Source organism: Trypanosoma rangeli (assembly GCF_003719475.1).
Source record: "Trypanosoma rangeli strain AM80 chromosome Unknown Tra_15.4_contig_00323, whole genome shotgun sequence".
Lineage (NCBI taxonomy): Eukaryota > Euglenozoa > Kinetoplastea > Trypanosomatida > Trypanosomatidae > Trypanosoma > Trypanosoma rangeli.
In genome coordinates this window covers 10,640-21,437 of record NW_021706066.1, presented here as the reverse complement: position 1 = coordinate 21,437, position 10,798 = coordinate 10,640, and the positions used below count along the sequence as shown (strand labels likewise).

General features: G+C 51.9%; 4 protein-coding genes and 2 pseudogenes across 4 annotated transcripts, besides 2 other annotated features; all 6 read left to right on the top strand.

Moving 5' to 3' along the window:
• The first annotated feature begins 476 nt into the window (after positions 1–476).
• Positions 477–686, top strand: TraAM80_07588 (hypothetical protein; annotated as a pseudogene).
• A 465-nt stretch (positions 687–1,151) lies between these two features.
• Positions 1,152–2,111, top strand: TraAM80_07587 (uncharacterized protein; the record flags this gene model as incomplete). Its single annotated transcript, XM_029384371.1, has 1 exon — positions 1,152–2,111. The coding sequence occupies one exon, from the start codon at positions 1,152–1,154 to the stop codon at positions 2,109–2,111; it is 960 nt and encodes a 319-aa protein (XP_029235802.1).
• Positions 2,112–2,530: 419 nt separating this feature from the next.
• On the top strand, positions 2,531–3,532 carry TraAM80_07586 (ribosomal rRNA processing protein 45; the record flags this gene model as incomplete). Its single annotated transcript, XM_029384370.1, has 1 exon — positions 2,531–3,532. The coding sequence occupies one exon, from the start codon at positions 2,531–2,533 to the stop codon at positions 3,530–3,532; it is 1,002 nt and encodes a 333-aa protein (XP_029235801.1).
• A 321-nt stretch (positions 3,533–3,853) lies between these two features.
• Positions 3,854–3,872: a microsatellite.
• Positions 3,873–3,912: 40 nt separating this feature from the next.
• On the top strand, positions 3,913–5,787 carry TraAM80_07585 (uncharacterized protein; the record flags this gene model as incomplete). The annotated part of the gene is made up of 1 exon (XM_029384369.1): positions 3,913–5,787. The coding sequence occupies one exon, from the start codon at positions 3,913–3,915 to the stop codon at positions 5,785–5,787; it is 1,875 nt and encodes a 624-aa protein (XP_029235800.1).
• A 15-nt stretch (positions 5,788–5,802) lies between these two features.
• On the top strand, positions 5,803–6,067 carry TraAM80_07584 (hypothetical protein; annotated as a pseudogene).
• An 88-nt stretch (positions 6,068–6,155) lies between these two features.
• Positions 6,156–6,178: a microsatellite.
• A 17-nt stretch (positions 6,179–6,195) lies between these two features.
• Positions 6,196–10,401, top strand: TraAM80_07583 (uncharacterized protein; the record flags this gene model as incomplete). Its single annotated transcript, XM_029384368.1, has 1 exon — positions 6,196–10,401. One exon carries the CDS (start codon positions 6,196–6,198, stop codon positions 10,399–10,401), a length of 4,206 nt encoding a protein of 1,401 aa, XP_029235799.1.
• Positions 10,402–10,798: the final 397 nt, after the last annotated feature.

The window sequence follows — 10,798 nt, the reverse complement described above, 5'->3', positions numbered from 1 at the left end:
GTTCAAATACGTCTTGTGTATGCGTGTGTGTACATATGTACGTTTGTGTCTGTGCATCTGCACGTGTTTGTTGCACATCAAACTACATCGCCTGTCTTGCGCAGGTGGGGCCTTCAACTCCTCGGTTTGTGTTTGGCCTTCCAGCTTGGGTGGTACAACGCAATATTGCTGTGAGGGTTACATGCAGACGGTTGCGTCTTTATCCATCCCATTCCTCCTCATTCATCTGCCTGGGGTTTCTGAGAAAGAGGAAAAAGTAGGAAAATGGGACGAAGAACCAAGGAAGTGAACGCATTAAGAGGTGAAAAAGTTTTTGTTGGGTTAATCCCACGGTTTTTATGGTCGATGACTTTTGCATGAGAAAAGTGAGCCTCGGTACTTGCGTCTGTGCGTGTGGAGATGGCTAGAAGTGTCGCGAGCCGCCGTGTGGGGTGGCCTCGCTGAAGACACCTTGTGTTATGGGCGTATATATTTGCTTGCTTTTATTTCTTGTTTATTTCCATCCAGTGAGGTTCTATTACTTTTGCTTTGGTATCTTTCATACATTGTTTCATCTCCTTTCTTCTCTTCCTTGGATTTCGTCTGTTCCCCTCCCTCCTTTTTTTTTGTCTATTTTGTTGCTGGGATTGTTTGTAGATATGGGTTTTGTGTCTATTTCTGCTTCACGAACCGAGAGAAGTGCATATGAGAATGCGTACGTTATTCCTGGGGTTTGGTTGGTTTTGTTTTTGGGTTGCATATTGTACGTGATGAACAACAAAAAGGGCGAAAAAAAAAAGACATATGCCTTTTATATTTGCACGGGATCATGCGAATATACACATGTATCTGTATGTGTAAGGTAGAGCCAAGTGCATTCATGTGGTTTATCCAAGTGTCTTTTGCTCCCACCCTTTATGTGCATATGCGATGTGAGTTGTGTTAATGTTTCTGGGCATCTCCAAATACACCACACCTTCCTGGTTCCTGAGGTGGTGGTGCTGGCGCTTTGTGTTGTTGCACCACCCCTCGCTCACCCACTTACTGCTGCTCACATTCGTTCTGCCACCATTCACCGTCTTCATTTAAAATAATAATAATAATTTTATGTACGTGCACGTGTGTGCCCCGGCATGTCGAGGGTGTAGTTATTACATAGCGACGGAAAAGCAATGATGTGGTTGACTCGCGTTTTGGCGTTGCCGCGTGCCGCAAGTGTGGGTGGGAAGCGTTTCTTCAGTACAGGAAGCGTTGTTCTGGCGCCAAAACGTGCGGTGGTGGGGAGACGTGGAAAAGACGCTGTTGCGACCCACCGAAAAACGTTGTCGTTACAGACAAAGCCAGCGACGGACACTGCACATTCCAGGACCTTCGCCTCGCTCAGTGGCAGAGGCAACGAAGGTGAGATCGATAAAAGCGGGAAGAAAAGTTTGACAGGGGCAAATTCGGCAATGAAGAACGGCAGCGACGTTGTCGACGTTGAAGATGAGGAGAGGCGTCTTGCGGAGGGAGACACACGGCTTGCGATGCGGTTGCTGATGCAGCACCACTTTCTTTACCAGCACAATATGCGGCGGCCAGAGGAGCGGAGGCTGGAGGAAGAGCGGGAGATGCTGCGAGAGAAGCACCGCGCACGCATGGAGCGCATTGAAGAAAAGACAAGAAATGCCATGGAACTTGGCCAGGACGTTTCCGTGGACGGAATTTTGCCGCTTTATGGAAGAGGCACGTCGACAGCCGCATCCACTACTTCCATGTCAGCAGCCGCAGCCACTACCTCCAAGTCAGCAGCCTCATGGATGCGTCTAAATCCAGTGGAGGCGGAGGCTGGCGACCGCGACGTAGATGGTGACAACTACAGTACAACGGGTTCATTGCTTACAAAACCTGACATATCAGCCTACGACACTGAGCACGATCACCGCATTCGCAGCGCGGAAGTGCTGGACGAGGAGCAGAGACGCCGAAGAGAGGACCTAAGGAGCGGTGATGCGACGAGGAAACTCTGGCCACAGGAGGAACTTGAGACGGGTGGAGGTTTGACACCGCAGCGAGTGGTGCAGAGCCAGATACTGGAGGACGAAGACCAGGACTTTGCTGTGGAGGCGTATTCCAGTGACTACGATGAATGAGTGTAGCCACGCACATACACATATATGGGTTTACCTGTTCCGTGGTGGTACCTGCATTTTATTCTTACGCATTCTTCTTTTTCTTCTTGTATTGTCACAGCCACTGCATCTTTTTTGTCTTTTTTTGTCTATTCCTCACGTCTTTAACACATTTTATTTCCCCGTTTTTTTTATTTTTTTGGAGGTTGGATAGTTGTATTTTATTTGTTATTCATCCCCGGTGATGCTGCTTCTGCGCTAGAGGAATATTATTCCTTTCTCTCTCTCTTCATTGTATATATGTGTTTCGCACGTGCAACCACCAGCACGTAGGATAAAAGGTGGCGCCGAGAGGGAAGTGTACAGGTGGTGGAAAGAGGAAGATTTGAAACTACACATACACAAAAGAGGGAGGGAGAGAGGAGGAAGCGTTAGTCATTATGTTGCAGCGTTGCGCATTTCAGACAATTGCCAGTCCCGCACTGACGCAGCGTGAAGTGGAGTTCACAAAGTCTGCGTGGCTTGCCGGGCTGCGGCCCGATCAGCGGGGGGCACAGCAGCTGCGGGAGGTAAAGGTTGAGTTTCCACTTCTTTCCAGAGATGTGGCGTGTGTGCGTTGCGGTGGCACCATTGTCACCGCCGCCATTGCATGCGAGCTCGTGGAGCCCTCCCCGTACAGGCCAAAGCAGGGGATGCTCGAGTTCTCCGTGCGGCAGCCATACACCGAACGTGATAGCGGCGCAAAGTCGAGAGAATTGAAGACATTAACTGCCTTTTTAGAGAGACTCATTAAAACAGGTGGGGTTGTTGACACTGAGAGCCTCTGCATGTTACCCGGCCGGCGTGTGTGGAGCGTCAGCGTGGACATCACTGTGCTGAACGATGAGGGGAACGTCACTGACGTTGTGGTGTGGGCTACTGTGGCAGTTCTGCTTCATTACCGACGACCGGAGCTCACAATTCGAGGAAACTCGGTTATTGTGCACCCACCACACGAGCGAGAGCCCGTGCCTCTTTCCGTTCACCACGTTCCACTCCCCTTCAGCTTTGTTGTCACCATGGATCCCAGTGATCGCAACAGATTGTCACGGCAACACAAAGACAATAAAGAGTTGCTTGAAGTAGTTGTGGATCCTACCGTTGCGGAGGCGACTGCGGCGGCCTCCTCTGTTGTAGTTGCAGTCAATGCAGAAGGACAAGTGTGTTCTGTGTCCAAGTCGGAGGGCTGCTGCATTCATCTTAACGAGCTTAACTACTGCATGGAGACAGCTGCCTTGCTTGCGCCACGCGTCTTGTCGTTGATACGGGAGGCTATGGCGGCACACGATGTGAGGCGGCAAGAAGCCCTTCAAGGACAGTTTTTATGGGTACAGAAGCGCAGCGGTGTTGGCAGAGATGTGGCAGTGCCGGAGACCACAAAGAAGGCGAGGGTTGAGACTTGAGCGGTGGGAGGTGACTGCAATGAGTTAGGTGATAGTGAGAAAAAGGAAACTACGAGAGTGTTTGAACTGATTAAGAAGGCGGAAAGAGAAAAAAAAATATGGATGGGAAGTTAAACGTATGTGAGCGTGGGGAAAGGGCACACTTACACTCCCTTGGGGTCCTCCCTACTGGTGCGACGGCCGCATTTTTGTTCTCCCTACTCTTTGAGACGCTCTTGCTCTATTACTATTGTGTTTTTTCCACTTTTTTTTTCTGCTTTTGTTTCAATTTTTGTTGTATTGGTGATTCCCGCTGTGACAGTGCTTACCAATACTTTTTTTTGTGTGTGTGTGTGTTTGTTCTTGTGCCATTTATTCCAGTTTTGTTTGGTTACAGAGCCATGGATGCCAGCCATATTCAGGATGAGGAGTTGGGGACCTTGGAGGTGCTGTGGTCGCCCGATTTGGACGCACGTTGGCGCCTGCTGCGGCGCCATATAACACCTTTTGAGAAGGACCGTATGGCGTACCACTCTGCCAAGTATCAAAAGCCTGTTTTTGTACTCATGAATCCCGTCATCTGGCGTCGGCTGGTCGAAAAGCAAGGCGCGTATCGTGCTGTGGATCTCATGCTGATGTTGGGCTTTGCACCCGCCCCTGAAGGGGCGGCGAGCCTGCTGGAATGGGTCGAAAGTGAGGCTGCGGGGACGACCTGCAGCACTGCTGGCGCGGCCACAGCCCCAGCAGCGTCATCAGCATCGTCAACGGTCTCAGCTGGTGGTGGGACTTTTTTTGGGCGGCGATCACTTGCCGTGCCGCCAGGCGTGGGGGAGGAGTCGCGCACAAGCGGCGGTGTTCGTTTCTGGGTGCTGAACCACGAAGACTCACGCCCGTACACCTCCGGTTCTCCAGTGAGCCAATTTGCCTCCCCACGCCCCACAACATCAGGTATACACGCCAACAGTCCCACACAGTCGACAACAGTTGTACAAATTTCATCGCCGATCGCTGCACCTGCTTCTCCGCATGCCTCTTTTGCTCCTGGGCCTTGTGCCGAAGCGGACGGCGCTGCCGCCCGCATCCGCGACCTTGAGGCGGAGGTGAAAGACCTGACACGGCAGATACGCCTGTTGAAGTCACGAGAATCAGATCGGGAAGGAAGTGTCATGTCAGATGTAGGTTCACAGAACGAGACGCCACAACCACACATCATCGTCTGCCCGGAGCGTCCGTTTATTGCTTCCACGAACTGTCATTCACTCGTCTGTCTACCTGTAAATTATCTTGATCCCGATTGTGCACCTTATGTGGTGTCACTTGGCGCCTCCACAGGGCGAACACTGTTAGCTTGCACCATTGTAGAGCACCGCTACGTTATCTTTCTCGCCCCACCGCACCGCCGTGGTTCACTGGCCGTTGTTTTGCTTTGTACGAGGGACGGGACGCTGCGGCCGTACACGCGGGCAGTGTGGTTGGAGTACAGGGCACAAGACCCACCCAACACCCTCACTCACCACGCGGTCAACCAGCTGCTGCAAGAAATACCATTGCCTTCCTCTGCCACTGTTGTTGAGCCAAATCCAAGTGAGGTGGAACAAACGAAGAGTGAAAGCGCTTTTGAAGATGACAACACGTTCTGTGATACAGATACCGCCGTTAGCACTTCTGATCAGGGGCTTGAGTTGGAGCCACAGCTACCGCTTACAAAGGAGATGCTACAACTTATTCCCAACGGCGTTATTACAGGACAGCGTGTATCACGCACGGAGGCGACGGGTCAAATTCATCCAAATGGCACAACATTGAGTGTGGCTGAAAGCGAAAGTTCGTTGGCCGGAGCCGAACGTGAAGGGAGGACAACAACAAGAAGACTGTGGAACGAAAACGACGAGATGAAACCTGGCAGTGTCTCTATGAGCACGGGTCGCCCGACCAGCTATCAACGCGGTCAGCAGAGTGGCTTCTCAGACGAGGAAACAACGCAGCTTGCGTTTAACTGTATGACAAGCTGCACCGAACTCAGTAGTTCCACTGCGACGTCGGTTATTAGTGTTGAGAGTGCGACACCCAACAACGGATTGGGTTTCGCCGGCATTATGGCGTCGCGTGGCTGGGTGCGCCGGTATCTGCACGCATCACCGCTGAGCAGTCAATGCTTTGGCGGGCAAACGTGTCTCGGTTCCCTGTCAGCTACGGTGACTGTATTAGACGAGCAGGTGCAATGCGCTGAACCTCAGCCATCGTGGCCAAGACGAGGGTCCGTGGCCTCTCAATAGCAGTGACGTGTTTGTTTGATATGTAGTCATGCATTTTATTTGCTGTTTCATCCGTTTTTTTTTGTTTTTTATACTTTTTTTAAACCATCGAATTTGTGTCTCGCTTTCTTTCCTTTTTTTTCTTTTTCTCTGCTTCATGGTGCTGCATTACTGTGTCTCTTCTCTTGCCTCACACCAAAGCATACGTATACGCGTTTGTTGTTTAGTAAAGCACTCAGACACACTCACCTCTTTCCGACTTCAGTGGGGAATACGCTCACTACTCACACACCTTGTTTTTGAGTGTACCACGCTCGGCCGCACATTTCTTTTCAGACAAGAGCGGGGAGCAGCAGCAACAATAAGGGCAAAAAGGGCTGCGGAGGTTGGTGGTTTGTGTGTGTGTGTGTGTCCCTCTATGTAACGGGGATGTTGACAACGCGGCAGCTGGTTCCCCCTTCTGTGGTACATCTCGCATGTCCTCTCCGTCTTGAAGATGGAAGTACTGTTCTTCTCACTGCCACGGCCTCTTTCCTGCATGTACGGCTGCCCGTTTGGAAGTTTGATAGTAGTGGAAACGAGACCTGCGTCTTTGTTCCCACGATGGAGGAGATGCACATTGGAGGCGTCGCAGTTGCTCTCGTGGCCTGCGCGCATCAGTGCTTTGTGGTCCTTACACAGGACTGTGATATCTTAGTGGCGCGATACCAGGCAAACTTGCCTGCTCCGCCTCAATCATGGCTTTGCAATGATGTACTACACCATAGCAACGCGTGGATTATTCTGTATCGTGGTAGGCTGTCTGCAGGCCAAACAGGCGGGTTTTCAATGCTGGGTCTACGCTCGCTATTCGCTCCTGGTGAGGATGGGACGACAGTGCAGTGTAGCGTCCTGCGCGGCGTGCGACACACATTAATCATTGATATTCCCAATGATGCATCTGATGCATTTTTTCGTGAGAAGTGGGTCTTGAGCGTTCCTCAAAGTGTAGGACCGTTTTCCTATAGTGTCGCCCCATTTAAACGTGATGTCATGGAGCAATCCGATGAGGAACTGCTATTACACTGTACGGTTGCAGAGTTGGCGAAACGGAAATGTTTGCAGAAGCCCCCACCCATTGAACAGCGGTATGGTTTTCCACCTGTCTCTGTGACACTGCTTTCCCGCACCTCTGATGATCATATCTTGTCCATGGCTTTGATGCCAGCAACTCCACCCCAGGGACCTGAAAGCTTCGTCTTTGTTTTTCCCCATCGGTCGTCCCTGAGTGTCTTTGGGTCTCTTTCGCGTTCTTCGCGTGGAAGGCTGTTGGAAAATCTGACAGTAAGCGGTTCCCCGTATTTGGTATTAACTCTTCCTGATCGTATATTGGTTCTCTCACTTGTGGGGTGTATGCATGTATTGTTCGTTTTTGGCGTTAATGCCACATCACTGGGAACAGTTATCAATATGGTAGGCAATCACAGGACAATGCGTGTTGCACGAAGCTTGAACCACCCATGTGCTGCTGTGGTGCAGCAGGGCGAGGCGGGTGAGGTGCTTTGGATGCTGCTGGAAAATGGTCTTTTGGCAAGCCTTTCCATTGAGGTCTTACGGTCATGCAATGATGTCCCAAATATATATGATGCACCCAACATTCACTCCGGGGATTGTGAGGATGGCGAGTGGCCCATTGCACATATTAGTGGATTGCCGCACGGTTTCCGTGCTATATCAATTGTGCCCTTTGAGCGTGGTTGTACAACACGGTTTCAGCCGCATCCAGTGACGGAGCGTTACGTTCTGCTGGGTGACGGCGTCTCTGATACGTACCTCGTTGATCTTATTGAACGACGCACCGTGGGCGGTTTGCTTTCCCATGGTGCCATGACATCAGTCTGCACTGGCCCTGGCATGGACCTTGTCGTGACATATTCGAAGGGCCTGCTGCGGCGGCTGTCGTCTGGTGTGGCATCCCCAGTGCGAGTCCACGCAGCATTTGCTGGCGTTCATCAGATGTACGCACTGTCCCACATGAGCGTGTCGCAGCCATCAAATTTGACGTTTCATTTTCTGGTGACCACCGCTGTTCGCACGGCTATCTTGCGAGGGGCGGCGGGACACATAGAGGAGTTGCAGGATGTGGAGGGGTTTCTGTTGGATGAGCCGACTCTTGCGGTGCATTCGGCACCCCCAGAAGGCAAAGCTATGTCGGCGGCGTCCTCGCCATCATTATTGTTTGCACAGTGTACGCCTACGCGCCTCAATCTTTCGGGGACACGCAAGTTTTTGGGTGAAATTCTGCCCGGAGTGGATCGCGCATCGCATGCATGTTTTGCTGGGGACGAATTTCTTGCTGTTGCCGATTCACAACGTGTCTCAATTCTTTCCATTGCGTGTGGGAGCACTCCACGTGTCATCGCGCAGAGGCATTTGACGGGTGATGTGTCACATTTGGTCGCGTGGCGCATGCCGGACTCTTGCGGGTGGCGCATCGCATCTTGTTTGTGGTCACACGAGATTCTTGTATGGATTTTGGGTGAAGCTGGCACGAAATACCACGTGTTGAATGTCAACGCCGTTGTTTCGTCAAGTTTTTTACTACCAGATGGTGGTGTGGGGCTAACCTTTATCGACCGCACAGTCGCCGTGCTGCGTCAAGCCACGGTAGAAGGTCCTCCCACCCTTACGGCGATGGCGAATGCTGACTGTGGAGCCTTTCAGGCGGACATCTGTCTCCCTGTGACGCTTTTTAATGGGTGTGGTGTCAGCCCTCACTTCCAACTTGTGGCGGTTCAGGGCCTAAAGGTGGACTTGGTGGCGTTACGGTCTGCTGCAGTGGTTGATGAGCAGCTGGGCATCGCGTTATCCCCTGCACCTTCACATAGTTGGGATGGCATCCAGTCCAATAGTAACAAAAAGAAAGAAGAGGGGCTCGCTCATGCTCCGGATGCTCTGCCGATGCCACTTCGTTGTGGTTTTGTTTTGTACTTTACCACCGCAGCCTATTACGTGCTGGTGATGTCGGATGGGATGCACATTACAGTTTGGTCCATCCCAGAGTTACTTCCGCCCGAAGCAACGCAGGCGACTCCGTGTCGTCGAAGTGGTTCTCTGCAACGAGGCCCCGTGAAGTACCAAGAGACCCATGCATTACAGCTGCCTTTTATCACGGCCTACGACCACAGACTGACCAAGGCCATTTACCTGCCTCTCTCCAACACTCTTGTGGCACTTACAGACAGAGGGGAGGACACCTCAATTGTTAGTGCCGTTGATGCAGAGACTTTTTGTGTGATTGATGGCCTTCCGATGGCATTGAAGGAGATTCCGATATGTCTCGAGTCACTCTCTGTTTCTGTGGATGATGCTGCTGTTGTTGGCACAGCGGTACAATCGGCTGGATCTGCGACTGATCCCACGTCGGGGCGCCTTTTGGTTGTACATGTGAAGCCGCTTCGCATATCTTCAGTGGCCTGCATTACCACCGGTGGGGTGCTTGACATTTCTGTGCAGGGATGCGGTGACAATCACCTCATTGCGGTGGCCAGCATGGATCGTGTGCTAGTGTATCGTCTTGCTGGGTTTACTCTTTCTCTTCTTTGCCATTCTGAAACGAGGTCAGCATGCACGACCGTGGCACTACGCTACCCGTTTCTTTCCTCTGGGTTGTATGCGTGGGGGGCCCAATACATGAAGCTGTTACCCGAGGGCAGGACTGAAGAGGATCTCAATGCATGGAAAACTGTTTCTATTGGTCAGGAAGAGGATAGTCGCGGCAATAACCAGAGTAGTGGCAGCAATGCAGACGAGAGTCGATTGAGTGGTCTTCAGCAAGCTGATTTGTCTTACTGGGTGCGTTGGCATGGGGTCGGGTTGACGCTAAAGACCTGTGCACTGGAACCGACTGCGTTTGCTGGTGTTCATTCACAAGCTGTTTACGGTGATGAGGTGGCTCGTGTTGACGGTGAGCGGAATCTCATTACCGTTGCCTTTTTGGATTCACCGGAGGCTAAGCTGGGAGAGGGGCCTGACACACGCGTCGTTGGCCTTGAAGGTGGCTACAGCAGTATGCTGACACGCTGTCTGCGTCTGCCGTCGCGTCCATTGCGAGTTCAGTTCAGCGCGCAGGGGTTGTCGCCTTGGCGATTTCGCAACACTCCATTCATGGCTTGGTCTGAGCACCGCACTGCGATGCGGCTTGTCGGTCCAATGTTGCTGATGCCGTGCGCTGATGGTAGTCTGCATTGTGCGGGTGAAATTCCCAGCGCCTTTGCAAGTCCGCTGCTGCGATTGGAGCAGCGCATTACGGAGCTGTACGACACCACACTGAGCTTCTCTAGACACGGCGGCGATGGTGGCTGTGGCGGTGGGTTGCATCGAACGTACCACTCGGTCAGCTTTGAGGCGGAGGTAGCGGTGCAGAGTTTGACACGTGTGCTGCATAAGCAGTCTTTCTTGTGTGTGGATGCCATTGAGGAGTTCTTTTTGTTGACGCGTCTCACCGAGATGCCGGACCCGATGCTGACAGCGGAGGGGCGCGAATGGGTCACGCGCAAGAAGCAACTGATGGATGCACATCTCAAACCCGTCTGGGAGGAGTACGCAGGGGAGCTGCAGGATGTAGACGTGTGTGACATGCTGCACCTCTGGTAACTCTTGCCCTAGGCCGCAGAATAAAAAGCGGCGATAAACAGCCGGGACAACGCTGCGCCCCGTCGTCGTCATGCACCTCTTTTCCGTGTTTTTTTGTTTTTTTTTCAGCACCTACAATAAACACTTATTCGCATATGTGTTATTGCCCGCGTGCATATATCTGAGTGGGGAGCATGCACTGCATGCTTCTTCTGCCTTGTTAGTTGTTCTCAGATTAGGCTGCCCGTTCCGTTTTATTCTCTGTTTTTTTTCTCTCTCCTTTTCGCTCTCATCATCCTCCCTTCTCGTTGGCTGCGTTGACGTCTTCAGATTCCAAGAGCAACAAGAATTGGGCGTGAGAAAGTGAAAAAAACGAAGCCGATAGGCGGTTAAACGTGCTCCCACACTTTACCATCTT